This window comes from Scomber japonicus, chromosome 5, assembly GCF_027409825.1.
Source record: "Scomber japonicus isolate fScoJap1 chromosome 5, fScoJap1.pri, whole genome shotgun sequence".
Classification (NCBI taxonomy): Eukaryota; Metazoa; Chordata; class Actinopteri; order Scombriformes; family Scombridae; genus Scomber; species Scomber japonicus.
Genome location: NC_070582.1, coordinates 30,937,307 through 30,956,045, shown reverse-complemented (window position 1 = coordinate 30,956,045; position 18,739 = coordinate 30,937,307). Strand labels below are relative to the sequence as shown.

The 18,739-nt window shown below is 38.2% G+C and overlaps 3 protein-coding genes and 1 non-coding gene across 4 annotated transcripts in view; 3 read left to right on the top strand and 1 right to left on the bottom strand.

Annotated features, from left to right (window-relative positions):
• Positions 1 to 457, bottom strand: part of ldhd (lactate dehydrogenase D) — a 98,826-nt gene extending 98,369 nt beyond the window's left edge. Inside the window, exon 1 of the mRNA XM_053319034.1 lies at positions 348 to 457. Within this exon, the coding sequence (XP_053175009.1) occupies positions 348 to 440 (93 nt within the window). The 5' untranslated portion in view covers positions 441 to 457. The remainder of the gene's footprint in view (positions 1 to 347) is intronic.
• Positions 458 to 1,823: 1,366 nt separating this feature from the next.
• fam169b (family with sequence similarity 169 member B) lies at positions 1,824 to 8,478 on the top strand. The gene is made up of 9 exons (XM_053319655.1): positions 1,824 to 1,855; positions 2,492 to 2,639; positions 2,879 to 2,981; positions 3,065 to 3,150; positions 4,823 to 4,985; positions 6,054 to 6,236; positions 6,755 to 6,880; positions 6,976 to 7,037; positions 7,967 to 8,478. The coding sequence occupies exons 2-9, from the start codon at positions 2,514 to 2,516 to the stop codon at positions 8,282 to 8,284; spliced, it is 1,167 nt and encodes a 388-aa protein (XP_053175630.1). The 5' UTR covers positions 1,824 to 1,855; positions 2,492 to 2,513; the 3' UTR covers positions 8,285 to 8,478.
• Positions 3,655 to 3,726, top strand: trnap-cgg (transfer RNA proline (anticodon CGG)). Its single transcript has one exon. It is a non-coding gene; the product is annotated as a tRNA-Pro (tRNA).
• A 1,157-nt stretch (positions 8,479 to 9,635) lies between the features above and the next one.
• arpin (actin related protein 2/3 complex inhibitor) lies at positions 9,636 to 17,585 on the top strand. Its single transcript, XM_053318675.1, has 6 exons — positions 9,636 to 9,796; positions 10,229 to 10,304; positions 13,288 to 13,420; positions 14,050 to 14,256; positions 16,649 to 16,812; positions 17,449 to 17,585. The coding sequence occupies exons 1-6, from the start codon at positions 9,705 to 9,707 to the stop codon at positions 17,455 to 17,457; spliced, it is 681 nt and encodes a 226-aa protein (XP_053174650.1). The 5' UTR covers positions 9,636 to 9,704; the 3' UTR covers positions 17,458 to 17,585.
• Positions 17,586 to 18,739: the final 1,154 nt, after the last annotated feature.

Genomic DNA, 18,739 nt, shown 5'->3' with positions numbered 1-18,739 from the left:
AGTAAAGTACCACCCCTCAAAAAGAAAACTGCTAATTTTCTAACATTTTAAAATTAATAATTTGTAATGTTATAAAATGTTCATACAACAACAAGTAAGATAGCAGGTCTGTCCAAAATGCTATACGTTGCGTACTTTGATATTTTGCTGGGTTGTTTATATGTTAATAACTCCATAAGGTAAGACACAGCAGAAACAGTCTCCGTCAGTCTCTACTACAAACCATAGACTGTATAAAAGAAAGCGACAAACATGAATCCTTCAACCTGCTGCCGCAACACGTGACGTGACCTCCTATATCAAATCACTTCAAGACAACAATGAGTTGTTTTTTTAAAAACACTTACTCTGGCGCCAATTCCTGACTTTATGTTGCGACATAGCACGAAGCAATGTTGAAGAGACAACAGCTGCCGGCTCGCTGTCAGACCCAGCACCATTATCAACTAATGCCCGATGTTTAGCAAATGAAGAGTACAACATTAAAGATGGCTTCCGTTCAATTCTTTTCAGAATAAATGTTTCATTGTAAAGAGTAACAAGAACCTCACTACATTTAAATGGAAAAGTTATATTTTGGTACACTCGGGATAAATGTTAGTTAATTCACCTTACAATTTAATCAAGCTTATTTACAGTATATTTTCTGTTGTTTTTTTTCTTTAACTCATTAAGCAGTTCCTAAACCTCTGTGATGTTATGCTGTTAATGCTGACCTCAGCTTCCAACATTATTTAGACCAGGGTTGTCAAACATAGATCCCATGGGCCAGACCTGGCCCACCAAGGGGTCTAATCCGGCCCACTGGATGCCAGATTTCAGGAGCAAATTAAACTGCGAGGAGCCTACTTCATGTCAAATGCATTGTCTCAGAGGTTTTTTCCACCCTGACCTGAATACAATTCTCTGAGAAAAACAATAAATACATATTGTGGTCATATTTAAACCGTTCATATATTAAGCATTGTGCAAAATGTTGTCAATCAGCAGCTTCTGTGCAAAATAATCTGCAAAAGACTGAGACATAAACATTTTTCTTTAGACATCTCAGGCTGATCATCTGTTTTTTTAATAGATGGTTTATCATAGTGAAGTTATATTACATTTTATATATATTATATTTTATCTGTATGTTATTATGCAATGATTGCACTGGTCCGGCTTCCTTGAGAGCAAAGTGGGCTGTATGTTGCCCCGCACTAAAATTAGTTTGACACTTGATTTAGACATCAATCAAACATTTCCATGACATGTCACAGACAGTTTGTAAAAGCTGGTGCACATTTATTTCCTGCATATTACGTTACTCCCATATCCTCTTGTCAAAAATACTTAAGGCTTCTCATGCAGACTATGGTGGAGCTACACCTTTTCACAATTCTGCAGCCAAAGTTCAGACTGAGACCAACCAGGTGACACAGTATCATTTGGTCCTTTTGACTATGCTTTTGTGTGTTCTTTCATATAAGTAGTAACCAAGACTTCAGTAACAATTTGAGACCACAACTTCTTGTTTGATGATATTTATGTGATCCATCACATACGCTTTTTTATTCTAATAATATTCTAATTTATTGATTCCAATCATTACATTGCATTGTACCACAAAGTGGAAAGAATTGATGAGAGATTATCATGCCGATGTCTCTTATTTTGTTAACTTCTATTTTTCCGGAATTGACGAAGCATGCAGAGGGTCAGGTTGATGTAATGCCTCTCTTCTGCCAGAGGGTGGCGGTGCAAGTCAAAGAAATGACATGTCCAGGTGGATTTAAAGTGACATTTAAGGAAGTTACAGGTGGAGCCAAATGTCTGTGTGAGACTCGACCATACACATTGCGACCGACGTCTTAAAGTAAGTATACCAACTGGAGCTGTTGAGGTGGAATGCTTACGTGATAACTTGTTTTTGTTGGCAGTCCAAAGTGCAAACAGCTTGTAGTGGCAAATGTTGTCAGTCATGTAAATAGCGTAACCTCTCAACTTATAATCACTTAAAAACATATTATGAACCACCAAAAGTAACTTATTAAGTTCAAATATGTTGCTAACGATAATACACTCAAATGGCTCAATCAGTTTGAATTGAAACATCCTGTTTCACACGCAACTATCCACCCTTGAATGGACTGTGACCTGAAAGTTAATGTTTAATTTAAAAAGGTTCACCTGCGTTATTTACTGTAACTCATGTGCCGAATTTACCACAAGGAAGTAACAGCTTTCTACAGATCATAATTCATTTACTATTTTATAATGCGTGTTAGTAGTAGCAAGGCAAGTTTAAACTGCTAGAAATTTAAACGGAGTCTGGTGGAAAGAATTTATTTTGTAAGAGAAAACTGGACAAAATACAGTCAGTTGGAGGTGATTGTTTAATAGTGCAACCCAATCACTACTAGAGTCATTACATCCATAAAGTAATAGGGCATGTTTGTTGCTTGTTGATATTTTTTAAACCATTGTAAACGTGTAACTGTCCCTTAAACAGCTGTATTGCCACAGGGAGGGCCATGTACCCTGTAGACCTTCCAGCTGTGGATGACTCTGACCTGACATCAGCAGCTGAACAGTACTTGTCTTCTTTGGAGTCCAGGCGTCATGATGATGAGTGGTTTCAGTCATCACAGAACTCAAAGGTACTATCATAAACTGGATGTCCCTACCCATATATTCATGACGATGTTTTTTACTGTCTTGATACATATTTCAGCATATGTATCCACAATGTTCAAATACTTTTGACATTAGTTGTAGGAATGAGGTTAGTATTTTGGCCGTTGAGATGTCTCCTGTAAAATATAAACATTTTGCCGGGAAGTATTTAGTACAGTGTTTGCAGATGTTCATGAAGTGGTTTTCCTGTCATCCTACTCAGGTCGCAATAACACCAAATAACGTAAGATGGTTGCGGGTGTTTGAAGATGACCAGTCTGAATTTTCAGTGTTGGCGCTTCACCCTCCTGATCATCTAACACAAGGTCTGGAACTACACACTCATATATGCACAAAGACACTGTAGATACTGTAGACTCCTTCTGACTGCTTCTTCTCTACCTTCCAGTGGTGGCTTTACACCTGCATGGGAAATGGTGGTGCGTGGACGAAGTTTTACGAACCTCCAGCAAATCTAGGAGTGGCTTGGTGTCGGTAACCTGGCTTTCCTAGTGTGTTTAGTCTGTGTTAGTCGGTTTTTATGGCAACATCACTACCAAACAATGATAAACAGATCAGGGTTCATAAGTGTGGAAAGAATGGAAATTTACTAAATTCCAGGTGCTGAAAAGTTATAACATTGTACAAGAAGAAAGGTCTCCAACAATTGATTACTTTCATAACTGATGAATCTGTCAGTTGTCTCTATTAATTATTTAGTCTATAAAATGTCAGAAGATAAGGACAAGGAAGTGTGTTACTTTAGACTCAGTTGCAGTACATTTCAGCTAGGTTTCCTCCCACAATCTACAGAGTCTTTTCCTTTGTGATTGGGGAAGTTTTTTTTCTCTGTGCTCTTGAGAAAAACACGGAAGATACTCACTATGGCCAATCCATGCTCACAGAAGACTGATGCCAAATTATGTAATACGTACAGTATTTTTTTCACCAAAGTGTAGGTGTTTGTACATTGGCAAGCAAATAATAGCCCATTGTGTGGGCTCGTTGGTCTAGGGGTATGATTCTCGCTTCGGGTGCGAGAGGTCCCGGGTTCAAATCCCGGACGAGCCCTATAAGCAAGTATATGACTCAGAGGGCAGCTTTTAAGCCTTGAATTATATACCACACGGTAGTCTGATACTGTCCATTAATGAGTCACTATGCCCATCCCAAAATTTTAGCAGTGTATCCTATAGTTTCCTCTTCCATGACTATTGGTTGGTCAGCATGTTGCATGGAGCCACATTTATTGATCCTGATTTGAACAAAGATGAGTCAGAGTTCAGACCTGAGGATTAACTTATAGATGATTACTCATGTCAACAAGTCAGTTACTTAACACTTAAGTTTTAAGGCCCTTTGTATGGAAGCCAAAAGCTGCCATGGTTGCAATGATTTGTTTTGCTTTACCATCAGCTCAAAATCACAAATGAAATGTCTTATCTTTGGAAAACAACGTAGTATTTTCATGATAAGTTAATTATCTTGAGGAAATTAATCATATTATCCCAAGATAATAATAATATTTTTTTATTCTTATGTGCTTTATTGAGGTACTTTTTTTAAAAACCAGTCATTCAGAGAAATACTAAAAAAATGGTCCCAGTTTTCTACCAGTTTAGCTTACATTTCTGTAGCTATTACACATTGTTGACATTACTGAATGAAGTTATATTCAGATACAGACATTACATTAATGTCAGTTATTTATGGAAGTTCTTAGCTCTTGTATGTAAACTTAGCTCTTGTAATTTGAAAAAATGCACATAGTGAAATTGTGATTTTAATATTAACATCATACACTATGTACAACATATAACGTTCAGCTGTAACTGCAACCATGGCAGCTCTCAGGTCTCCAATTCCAAATGAAACAACTGAATTCCTATCACTTCTGGTATGAAGTCGTTAAACTTAACATTGCATATTTGAATAAAGCCCAGTCAATTCGTTGAACAACAGTGTTGGTTTAAGAATTCAAAAACTACAAGACTTAACCCCGATATATTAGCAATAGTAATCTAAATATAGTACAAATCGTAAAGATACTATTTTATTTATTCACCATATTTCTTTTTTATCAGAACTGTGTGTGTTTACTTGTCTGTTTATTGTTTGTTTTCATCCACCCTGCTGAGCCTTCTAATTCTGGGTATTTTTTTCCCAGGTGCAGACCATTATGGAGAGGGTGATTGTGTTCCTGCTCAGTCAGGTAGTGGAGAGGCCTTTACAGGAAGAGTTGTTGTTCACCCTACACCCCCGCACAGAGAGTTGCAAATTACTGTGGAGAGACGGCCAGGCTGTTGGCTTTTACACTATCAAACAAAAAGGTACAATAGAGGAGGAGAATGAAATGTAAATCTTGCCTTAGTGCAGTCAACATCGATATTTGTTTCTCAAAAAAGATGAAATCTATGTACCACATGTTTAGTTACCTCCCCTTCACAGTAAAGTAAATCTGCCTCAACCAACAAAAAATACAACCACATGTTAAAACAATGTCCACAAACCTGTCCTCAGATGATTTACATATGTATACATCATTTACATTTATCACCATTACATCAGGGCTACATGTCTGTTAGCTTGTTTTGGGTTGGGTGAGGATGTTTTAGGAGTTTTTCTGTCCCCAAGTGGTGTAAAAAAAAATTAAGAAAAACATTTTGACACCTGTTAGATTAAGAGACATTCCACATGCAAAAGTTGACATAGTTTATGGGTGTCACTATAAGGAAACTACAACAATACAGTAGCAGTCATAGTCAAGTTGGTCACTGGTTGCTGAAGGGTTATTCTGTTTATGCGCCATCAAAAAAAAATACTCAAAATGACAGTTGTCTTGTTTTGTAAATGCATTTTTGATGAATGATTGCTATTGGCACTAACCGCAGTAAGCCACTTCATGTTGCGCCAGATGAACACTCTTAATGTGAAGCAGTGGCAGTAAGTTACTGGCAGAAAGTTAGTGGCTTTCCATTAGCACTAACTCAACACAGATGGGATACAGTGAAAAGAGAATAAACAGTAGACAGATGAAACCACACTGAGTTACATGCAACTTGAATCCAGTGCAGTAATGGCAGACTCCACCACTAACAATGAAAACTACTGTACAAAGGTAACTACTGAATGTAAACACATTAAACGGCTATTGCAGAAAAAATCTGGCCATAAAGTTTCAGAAATTGGGGTTTGATTTTATGAAAATCAGATGGATTATAGCTGTAAATGCAAAAAAAGGGCAGTATATAATTGTCTTATTTTTTAATGCTCAAATATTGTCTGGTTTTGGCCTTTTAAAATCCAGCACTGCTTGTACTGTGTACCAGAGCAGACTGAAATACTTACTGTGGCTAACATTTTTTCAAACAGTAACTCTTCCACTGCTAATGTTTCAGGCAGTCTGTGTGACAGCTGGAGCAGTCAGTGCTACTTGCTGCCTGTTCTGGACACAGTGCTGGTGAGGAGGAGCTGGAGGAGGAGAGGCTTTGGCCTTCAGATGCTTGATGATTTCTGCTCCTCCTTCTCCAGAGAGGAGGTGCTGGGGGTCAGCGCTCCACTATCACCCAGCATGGTGGCAGGTCAGCTCAGTTAATCTTTTCCTAAAAAAAAAACAAAAAAACAGTTTGTTTTAATTACATTCTTGTTTCCTTCCTTCATTTCTTATCTAAGGGAGGTGCTTGTCAGATGATTTGCCATATTTGGCAGGAGATTACATATTTCCAATCAGTGGTTGTTACAATTGCACTGACTGCCACATGGGAATAACTAACGCAATTACTAAGAAATGTTCAGACGCAGCCATGATGTATTTATGTTTCATAACAGATCAAATATCTAACTGTCTAGACGCTAAAACTGAGGAAGTTTTGCCCTTCTCCCATCCTAGTTTTGGGTTTTTTCCTTAAATAAAACTATCCCATACTTGCCTACAACCCCCAACAGAGATCCCAGGTAGTATCTGAACAGCATTTCAAGTATTTAGAGGCATGTGATGTCAATGTGGTATGTGTGTTATGCTCATACTCTGCATTCCTCATCATGATCCTCCACTCCAACTCATTGACAGGTGATGTAATTGTGTCTCCTGTGTGCTCAGTGTGCAGGAGGTTCCTGCAGCTGCACGAGCAGCATGGAGAGCGTCTGTACGAGGTTGAGGCTCCAGGGGGATGGACTCAACGACGAAATATCTGGCTCAACATCCAACTAGGCCGCTACTCCTCTGGTAGAGATTATGTCAGATTTTATGTTGAGCATGAAAAAATAATTTTAATTTAAGGTCTGCTTACTACAGGCAACCATCAACTATTGTCTTCCCAGGTATCAATGAGGAGAGCAACCCAACTTTCCTGAAGAATGAAGGAGACGACTCGTCTGAGAAGGTGAACATCATCATTTGAGAGATCTCTGTTCAGAGATACAAAAAACATAATCTGATGTAGCTGTTCGACTCCTTGAATGAAGTACACACCCCCCCCCCCCCCCATATGTTTGACATGTAATGATGTTCAATACCCTTACCCTAGTCATACATATTATAAAATAGGCAGGAAGACAACTTTGTAAAACAACAGCAGCAGATTCAGTAGATGAGAATACAATGCAGCCACAAGAGATGTAGAATATGTTGACCATACTGTTATTCAGTACACTTGTTGGGTATCTCATGAGTAAAATACTATTAAATACAAATTTGACAAAACCAAGTCAGTGGTAATTTTTAAGAGAGCTAATGATGTTTTTTTTTTAAATATTTTTCTCAGTACATTATCACCACAAACTACAAAATACTGTTGGGCTTTTCTAAGTGTTTCTCTTACTTGGTGACTTTTGGTTGGGGTATGCTCCAGCAACCTTTGATTAAATAAGCAAATATATAAACATTGGAGGATGGACGAAAGTTCTCATGGGCTTTACTGAAAGGCATTCTTGGAAATGTAGGACATAACTGATTGAAGTAGACAAGGGAATTTGATACACAAATTCATCACAGACCAATACCTTATATCACAGTGCGTACAGTGAATTACAGGCTATACTCTGGGCAGTGTAGTGTTTTTCAACATGAGATGTTCAGTATCATTTGAGGTCACAGGCAAACTCATTGTTCAGAACAAATCTATTATGTATGATCACATCCTGATTTAAAGTCATTGACTCTGATGAGCTGAGGGACTTGAGTCATAAGGGCAGTAAGGAAGATTTATTTCTCAAAACAGTGCACCTGGACTCCATATGCAGAAATGAGTCTCATCTGTCAATGCATTGCACAAGAGTCTGAGTCTTTTCTGATTTGTTTTTTAAAATGCAGACTTCCAAACTGGACCTGGCCTCATCGAATACCTGTAATGTGACCATTCCACTGATAATAGGTTCTTCTGAGCAACAAATTAAACCTTGTGATCCAAGCCCAGGAGGAAGCTCCCAAAGCAGCAAGACCTCTGGAACAGGATGTAGCCCTGCAGCCCACGCTCATGATCTGTACTCTGGACCTCCCACCAGACCACTGAAGTCTCTAAACACAAAACAAGCTCTGAAATCCAAACCCTCTCTATCTACAGACCCTCGCAGAGAGAAGCCAGAGGCAGAGGAAACCCACCGAGGTGCCAAACGAGTCAGAAGGACATGAGTTAAACCTCTCATACAGAGATGCAGAAGTCTTGTGTATGAAACCTGCTACAGATTCTACAGATCCATGCTATACCAACCTAAACTTTGTTGTATTTTATACTGTATTTATGGACTTTTTAGAATGGTACATGAATAAATTAAGAGTATACTACTTTACCAGTACTACCACAAAACATAAACTATTATGGTTAAACATGCAGTAAGGTGTTTTTTGTTATTTGTTTCACCCTTGTCTAATCATTCACATTGTTTCATTGTAATGTTAAGGCCCTGTACACTCATATTGCTGTAAATCCACTTGAGTGACTTTAATTATTTTGGCTGATTAGAGCTCTTCTCAGGACTGTGGAAATATACAGAATGTGCTCAAATGACGTTTCCCTGACTCTCCTGGTAATTTGGCAGGCGGGACAAATTACACCTTTTATGATTCTCAATAGCTCATACAGTTTGGTGATCTCACAGAACGCCCATCCTAGTTCCCCAGAAGACTCATCAGGGTAAGTGAAAACACCTGTGGGGTTGTGCAGGGCCTTTAAAACTTATTCACTGCACAGACAAAGCTGTGATCAAATTATACACGATGTATATGGACAGCATGGGATTAAAAAGTATTGAGAAATCACTCTCACACTATAAATCACTGGATACTGAGTATCTTTAAATAATAGTGTAACATTTCAAAATAAATGCAGTAGTTGTAGACTTTCTTGCCAAGCTCAGATGAGAAGATTGATGGCTCTCGTATATTTTGTCATATATGAAGCTACAGCCAGTGGCCAGTTAGCAAAATCAAAAACAAAGAGTTTTGCCCTAACTAATAATATATGTAGGAAATATGTTATTATTCTGATGTGAATTCCATTGTAGTGTTTACACAAGTGTTTATGGGCCTCAAATAGGCTTCACATCTACTTTTAAATGACTGTGTGGACACACTGGATTTTTCCCTCCATCATTTCCATTGAAAGCACATTTGAAGGAGATCTTTTAATGTCTAGTATGAACAGGAGGAATGATTACTGCAAGGAAAACCTCTTATACTGTTCATATGGACACAACTGTTTTAAGACACTTTTGAAAAAATGTGAACTTGTCCTTTAACAACAGTGCACAGTGCAGGCAGCATACAAATTCATTGCATTTTGCATTTCATATCATTATTTTCTCATATATTCTTAATTTCCACGTATGCACTAGGCTATTTAAATTCTGATCTGTAAACTATATGCGTGTTATACAGTTGACCTGAATGACCACAAACATCATTAGCTCTTGCACAGCTGTGCCGCCGTCGGCACTCGCCGTCTGAAAAGCGAGCGCACCTCTCTGAGGCGGCTACATGACAGTAGAAACAGGAAGTCAGGAACAGGAAAAATCTCGCAGACTGGAAAAGTTACAATATATTTTTATGAAAGATGAGCCGAATATATCACAACACGTCTTTACTAAACAAACCAGTACACAATGACAGATTTGACCGTGTGTGGTCTCCCTCTGCGTATGAAAGGTAGGAGCTTAAATGATTGAAGTCTAGTTCAAATACTTCAAGAGTTAAAGTATTTTGATGAATTCATTTTCAGTAACTGTCACCGAAACAATACCAAACTCCATTGAAAAAAAAGCTAGCTCAAACCATCACTTTTCAGTAATTATTCCTTATATTTGTGACATTCAAATGAATATTCAATAAGCATTAAATTGTCATGAAAACGTCAGATAGCCTACAGTTGTTGTGTTTTAAAGAATAGACCTTTATGTTGTTCAGTTTGACAAAGTGGGTTTTTTTAATGGAGTTTGGTTGGCAGGTCTCCATCCTTAAGTCTGAACACAAGGTAGAAGAAAACAATTGATGTGTTGCACATTGGTTTACTATAAACAACAAAATGCGCTGTTTCAAATAGAAGTTGAATCATTTTAATATGTAATATTTTCCACACAGTGGTCAGGGAGTTCTTCTAGAAGGAAAACTTCTGGATCTCTCCAGACATGCAGTCACTGATGTCAACAATCAGAAGGTATTGAAGTTCAGTCTAACACAACACAAAGCCAGGCAGGGTTCTATGAGTATGGCACTTTCTTCTCTCTCACCAAGAAACTCTGTGATGCATCTGTTTGAAAACAATTTCATTGTATTTGAGTTTTCATTATACTGTTTCAGATGACTAACTACTACTAGGTCCATAAATATTTGGACATGACATAGTTTTCATAATTGTGGCTCTGTACACCACCACAATGGATATGAAATTAAACAATTAAGCAATTGAAGCTCAGACTTTCAACTTTAATTCAAGGGGTTTAATTGCAATGTTAGGAATTGCAACCATTTTTATGTACGATTACTTTGTTGAGAATCCTTTGCACGCAGGCAATGATTGCCTGAAGTCTGGAACCCATGGGTATTGTCAAACACTGGGCGTCCTCCTTTGTGAGGCTTTGCCAGGCCTTTACTGCAGCTGTCTTCAGTTGTTGTTTGCGGGTCTTTCAAGTTTTGTCTTCAGCAAGTGAAATGCATACTCTATCAACTTGAGATCAAATGACTGACTTGGCCATTGCAGAATATTCTAGTGTGTTTTGGATCATTGTCCATCTGTACTGTAAAGTGAGACTCAATCAAATTTGCTGAATTTGGCCAAATTTGTGCAAACATTATATCCCTGTACACTGTTGAGTTCATCCAGATGCTTTTGTCTTCTGTCACATCATCAATAAACACTAGTTACACAGTGCCATCACCTTGTTTCACAGATGGTGTGTATGCTTTGGATCATCAGTCCTTCCAAGCCTTCTCCACATGTTTTTTCTTCCCATCATTGTGGTACACCTTCATCTTAGTTTTGTCCGTCTAAAGAATGCTGTTCTTGAACTGGGTTGTCTTTTTTTAGATATTTTTTAAATCTGGCCTTTATATTCTTGGGGGTTTATGAATTGTTTGCACCTTGAGGTGAACCCCCTGGTGAAGTCTTCTCTTTATGGAAGACTTGGATATAAATATGTCTACCTCCTGGAGAGTGTTCTTCACTTGACTGGATGTTATTAAGTGGTTTATATTTACCATTGAGGGGATCCTGCTATCATCCACCACTATTGTCTTCCATGGATGTCCAGGCCTTTTTGTGTTACCAGTGCTTTTTTTTCACAGAATGTACTAAACTGTTGATTTGGAATCTCCTACTGTTATCTTGATCTCTTTGATGGATTTTTTTTTGTTTCACCTGCATTGAGAGCTCCTTTGACCACATGTTGTGGGTTCACAAGAACAGCTTCCAAATGCTATCACCACACCTGAGGCCTGTACCACGAAGCTGGATTTTCTCTTATCGAGGTAACTTCAGGGTTAACCCTGGGTTTTCTGTCCTACGACGCTGGTTCACTTCTTACCGGGGTAAATCACCATGGTAACTTATGCTGAACAGCTAACCTGCTCCGGAGCAGGTTATGTTCTGGATAAGTGTTTTTAGGTAGATGCAATCCTGTAGATGTCCCCGATGACATCCTATACGAAAGGTACAGAATGATTTTCAAGCGACATTAAGTTAGTTTAATATTCAACATTCAAAATACAAACCTATTATGCGCTTCAGCCATTTGAGTGAATGATGTCAATCCAACTGTATGACATTCAGACTAATGTCCCTCATGTGCAACCAGGCTTATCTTTCAAATATATCTTTTCTTCAATTTTTTACATATACAATAAATAAATAACCTCCAATTTCAGAACTTGTGTCAGGAAACCTGACAGAAAGTCTCAATAAGAACATCTTGAGAGTAATCGCTGCAAAAGTGCAGAAAAGCATAATTTTATTAATATATTTAAATTGTAAAAATATATATTTAAAAAAGAATCCTTGTGGCACATGAGGGATATTAGTCTGTATGTTATACAGCTAGTTTGACATCATTCACTCAAATAGTTAAAGCGCATAATAGGTTTGTATTTTGAATGTCAAATGAATGTTGAATATTAAACTAACTTAATGTGGGCAATTTTCTGCCAGCATTCCTTCCTGGCTTTTGCTGCATCAACAATGTTGCTTTTGGCCTGGATGATGTGTTTGAATTCTTCATATTGTTGAAGAATAATTGTCTGCTTCTCCATGGTAAAGTAGTCTGCTCTGCAGGGTTTCTCATTTGCGATTGGTCAGACGCTGCAAACACCTCCCCTTTATGTGAGCACAGAGATCCAGATTGGAAAACCCTGGGTTAAATTACCAAGTTGATAACCAGCTTCGTAGTACCGCTTATCATGATTGCGAATGTCTGGGTAAATCAACCCAGGTAACGGAGAGATATCCTGGGTGTGTTAATCCAGCTTCGTAGTACAGGCCTCTGGAATCAACGCCAGACCTTCAATCTGCTTAATTGATGATGACATAACAAAGGAATTGCCTACACCTGTCCATGAAACAGCTTTTGAGTCCATTGTCCAACTACATTGGGTTCCTTTAGAAAGACAGGGTTACATATTAAAAAGCTGTTATTTCTACACCCTTCCTCCAATTTGGATGTGAATACCCTCAAATTAAAGCTGAGTCTGCACTTTAAGCCCATATTCATTATACAACTATGTTAAGGTAAACAGGTAAAATAGCCAAACGTGTCAATGTCCAAATATAAATGTACCTAACTATATTTTACTTCAGTTAAGAAACAGGATTGTTGGGTCTTTCAGCCCAACATACAGTTAATATGTACTAGTGTCCATTTAAATAAGTAACACTTTGAATTAAATTTAGATGCAAAATGTTTTTAAAAGTAAGGAATCACCCGTACTTGTTTGTTCCTCTCCTCAGATTTGACTTAACGGAATTAACAGGCCCTATTACACCATCTGCCAACAGAAACATTCAGCTCTGTTTTGGTTTTAAAACAAACTCCTTTCTCCTGTGTTGGGTCATGTTGAACTTGAGATCTCCTGGTGGAAATCCATATCACTGTTTGCATTTTTGACAGACTAAACAAACAAAACGTTGGGTTGTTGTTTTTTTATGGTAGGTCCGTTTCTATGTGCTGTACATCAAACCCGGTCGCATCCATCAGAGGAAGTTTGATGCCAGTGGGAAGGAGATTGAGCCAAACTTCAGTGACACTGGAAAGGTCAACACTGGCTTTCTCATGTCCTCCTACAGTAAGTGGAGCACAACAAACAAATTGAATTTATGTTTGAATATTTCTTTTTTTGCCCCCAAACTTAATTCCATCTGGATTGTGTTGTCAGGACGTGAGAATGGCCAAGTAGGTTTATTTGAATGTTTTTAAATAGTTACAATGATCAGGTCATAGTTTCCCTTGACGTCCGTCCTCTGATGTAAGACATTTTTGGACTGCAATTAAACTCCCAATTTTGTAATAGTTGGACAAAGACTTTGTGAGAGGCTGTTAAAGAGTTGAGGGAACTGCAGTTGATGTTTTGCAGAGACCCATGTTCGACTGTGACTGCACAGAACTCTTCATTTCTTTGGAATAACAAAAACATGAATAACTGGAGCTGGTCCAAGACAAACCAGGGTTAGTCCTCCTTGTAAACTTTATCAAAAAGGAAAGTTTTAATCCTTCCATCAAACAGAGAGGGTATCTGTCTCCTGGACCCAAACTGGAAGATGGTTCCACATGAGCCTGATAGTTGATGACTCTGCCTCCCATAGTACTTTTGGGGATAGTAGGAATCACAAGTGAATCTGCATTCTGGGAGCGGGTTAGGGTTAGGGTTCCTGATTCCTACTAACATGGTGGTATGTGTATTTTCTGTCCATGCAGAGGTAGAAGCTAAAGGAGAGTCAGACATTCTGTCTGAGCAGCAGCTGTCAGCAATGGTGAACAAAGCTGAGCTGGTGAAGATAACTGACAAGCACAGACCCAGTGGGACCTGGGCCTTCTGGTACCCAGAGTCAGAGATGGACAACATAGAGCTGGAGACCGGACAGGACGTACGGCTGAAGACCAGAGGAAACAGTCCTTTCATATGTGAGTCTGTGTTAACACGCCGAAGCTGATTCCACATATCTGGTATTGAAAAACATAAAGTGCACATATGTCAGAATACTGACCTGAACTGTCCTGAACCCTGCTTTCTGCTTCAGGCTACCCATTAAAAAAAACAAGTAGCCTCAAGTGGATCTTTGTCAGGGGATAAATGCAGTACAATATTTTGCTAGAGCTCTTTAATTTATTTTCAAAGTCCTAAAGACAAGCTTGTTTTTCAAAGCCAGAGGGTCCTTTTCCATGGTCTTCACATCGATTAAGTCTGTCCTATCGCTGACCTCGATGGCAGCGTGGGGTGAATGAAATTAAGGGTGAATTGTATTTTTCTAGCCTGCTTTCACAGTGTCATAAGTAACCTCAAGGGAAATGACCAGAGTTTGAACCCTCTAATACTTCAGAAGATTCATTCAGTCCCTTTGATATTCAATAGTCGGTTTTGAGTTGAGCGGAGTGCTTTGGTCTATTCACAGTCTCTATGTTTACACATTTTGACTCAGTATTCATTATGACGTCATGGGATTTTTGGTTCACAATCCCGTGGAGAGTAAAAACAACGCCTATTATCTAGAGCCACCCCAGCAGCTCTGTGAGAACATACTTTGACACATCAGCATGTTAACTTAGTCATTATGATAAGGTTAGTGTGCTGATGTTAGCAGGTAGGATAGAGTTTATACTGTGTGTTCATCATCTTGATTAAGTAACGTCATTAGTTTTATAGATGTTATATCAAAGTATTGCACAACATTTAAGTTCAACTTGAAAAAAATCAAAGTCATTGGGATTCATACTTGATTTTTGTCGTGAAATCGTTGATTTTCAATGTGCTGCTCTTTCCTCTCCTTTCTCTCTCTCCTCTTTATTTCTCCTTTGCCCTCTCACTCAACCCCAACCGGTCGAGGCAGATGGCCTTTCCCGTTAAAGGGGAATTTTTCCTTTCCACTGTCACCAAGTGCTTGCTCATGTGGGAATGTTGGGTCTCTTTAAACTAAGTGAAGGAGTACGGTATAGACCCGCTCTATGTGTTTAGTGCCTTGAGATGACTTTTGTTGTGATTTGGCTCTATACAAATAAAGATTGATTGATTGATCTTCTGGGAACCATGAATGTCTGTTACAAAAAGTGTTAGTTCGTCATATCTCTAGGCTATATGACATCTTGACAAATTGTGTAAAGAACTAATCATTTATTATCAGGTTGCGCTGCTATTTTCAGCCACATCCATCTAACGTAGTTTTTTATAGACATTTTGCAAATAAAGACAATATTACAGTAATCTGCATTCTAAAAATGATGTTTGCAGGTACTTTTGCCTCGTGCTTTGGTAGACAAATAGATGGATCTTGTTAAGTCTGCACTATGTACTTTATTGATTACAACATCCAGAGCCACGAGTATGGTCCTTTAAGAATTCAAATGTCACTGTTTACTGTGTTGTGCATTTCTAACAAGACATTAAATGCAGTAACATTGACATATTGTCACATTGTAAAGTTGATATAGAAAATGTTATGTTAGCAAACAGTTGACTTATTGCACACAAAGCAATGACAGTAAAACAATGATGTTGAGAATATATCTAAACATTAAAGGTGCGTGCCAGAAAACCAAAATAATAAGCTGATAATGGCTAAAACTGAGGAGAACTGATGAGTACAGTGATCATTTCCTGTGGCTTCATAACTACAAGTGAACCCTCTCACATTATCAAGTAATCTGATCTATTGGTACTGTTGGAAATATTAATTAATGCAGCTTTGAAGATCTTACGGAAGTGATGCTCATTTTATAGCATTTTTAAATGAATAGTTGTTTTGTTGTGAGCCCCAAGGTTCTGTTCTGGGTCCTATGTTTTTATACCTTTGGCAGCCAAAAAGTAGTTTTCAATTATATTGCTATTGATGATATTCAACTTAACATTTAGTTTAATCCTCAAAATGTCACAAAATTGTCAATATTACACAACTGCCCAAATGGGATGACATATAATTTCCCAGATCTTATTGTTGATGCACCCTTATACTGTGTAGACTACTGTAGCAAGACATTCATTGGTTACACGTGGTCTAAAAGTTTTTCGCCAAGTCACTGATGTTTTTTTTCACTGGCTTCCCATTAAATTGAGAATCCAATTTAGGTTTCTTGAGATCATTTTTAGTAGCTGTACTTTGCTCCAAGCTATAAATAAAGGAAACTGTGGTTTTTTGTGATTGTGGCCTTTTCTTTGAAACTGCCTGTGAACACCTCATTGCATCTTCCTCATGTGTCTTGTTATGACTATATTTTCTGTCTTTTTTTTTGTGTTTGTCTTTTCACTTTGTGACGTCTGCTCCTGAAAGATTCCATATAAATAAACTTCATTGTGCACTTGCAGTCTCCTTAGCTAAAGTGGACGGTGGTACGGTGACTAAGTGTAACTTTGCTGGAGATGGAAAGGTCGGAGCGTCATGGACAGACAAGATTATGGCCAACAAAGCAGAAGCAGGCGGCCCACAGAAGCCCAAGGCGGAAGGAGAGGCGGCAGAGGAGGATGAATGGGTGAGGTTAACTTCTATATCTAAAATAAAACCTTCGTCATTAACACCCCTAATGTTGTAGGAAGGTATTGTGGGTAAGGATGTATGTGTAGAGTTTATTTTCACAATCATCTGCTAAAGGTGGAAAGTTCCTCAGTGCAATTACTTTGGAGCATAGTCAAAGTCATAGTCATAGTCCAGTATGCAACTTCCACAAGTGTGATGTAGAAACTTGAACTATCACTAGATGTCATTTTAAGGATTTTAACAGGTAATACTTTTATTGTGAAAAGACAATATTAGACACACATTATTCTTCAAAGCAGAGCATTTTTTTATATTGTTTTAAAAAAGGGGGGGGGGGTTCAAGGGGCTCCACGTGTACGCCACAACTTCAATGTGATCAGAAAGTACAGGAAATGAGGTCACTCTTCATGTTGACAGTTATTTTATACACCCCGTTAACCTCCGTGTGCATGTGATACTTGAATGGGATATGGAAAACAACCCATAAACTGTGATTTGACCTGACAGTGAAAGCAGGGGAACAGAATCCCTCTGCGGTCGCAACTGTTCAGAGTCCATACAGAGCAGGTTATGCCTGGGACAAACCGAAACTAGAGAAGGCTGATTTTCTTTTACTTTGTTTCTTTCTCAGGATGATTGAAGAAACTTTACTATCAGCTTGGCATCATTACAGCTTCCAGGTTGGACCACTCCTACTTGGCTTGAAGTCTGCTCTGTTCGAACCTTTTTACGTAATGGCCTTGGGACTGGAAACGTTATGTCACTTCTACAGTACGAGACTGGACCCTTCAAGCTCCTTTAGAGTGAATCTGGCTATGAACTTTTAAACTGCACTTTTTGTATACTTTGGATATAATCTTTCTAAATGTACACCAGTGGGACACCCGCTCTTGCACTTTCATTCTTACTTGGCTTTTTTTCTGCTTGTACTGCAATAAAAATAAAAGGTTACATAAGGCCCCATTGAGACAGGAATTAATTCTCAATGGGACGTTGGCTGATTTTAATATATCATCCACTGATCAGTGATTTATGTTCATCTGGAGTACACATATGCAATCTTTCTTCCCATACCCTGGTACTAATTACAGTCCCAAATATCCAGTGCTTTGTAGTGCACTCATTGCCCCCCCCTATACTTTTACATGTGTATTTTAAAACGTATCTCTAAGGGATTGTACTCAAAGAGTGTTTCCTCTGTTCTGTGTAACAGCTGAAGGAACAGGTTAAAGGTGAGTTTTTTGAAGTCTGTCTTTATTGGTACTGATGTGCCCATATGTGTGTGGAAATAGAAATGACAACTCAAATATTAATGTTATTATCAATCTCCTCCTCACATTTTAATCCAGTCTGAAGGGGGCTATGGAATCATGAGTGTTACAGTTATCTTGTATCCCTAATTTCTGAAAATGACAGTCAATTGATTCCATTTATTGAGCAGTTATAATTATAATTTTGTGATATGCTCCCTGGTTTTTACAGCATCCAATAGTACCACAACAAACCTTTCAATACTTCAAGCAATATTTTCATTGACTCGCTAACACAAAGAACTGCAGAGTTACTTGTCTCAAAATTATTATTCTTCTTCACACAGTACGGTATTCCTCTCCACAATACGATCAACCATGTTTATCGTATCAATTGTGACAGTGAGCATTGTCATTGTCATTGATGTACACATACAGTAATACATCAACATATTTACATATACATACCCATTTAAAAACAGAAATAAATTGACTGGAATATGGTCTTACACATTGTTGATTTTTTTTATTATTAAAAATAACAATTTCAGTATCACACAAGAATAATTTGTCTTTCTTGATTACAACATACATACTGTAAGACACATATATGACAGACATGTTCTCCTATAACACTCAGAGGGGGTTTCTGCTCTTCAGCTCTGACTTGTG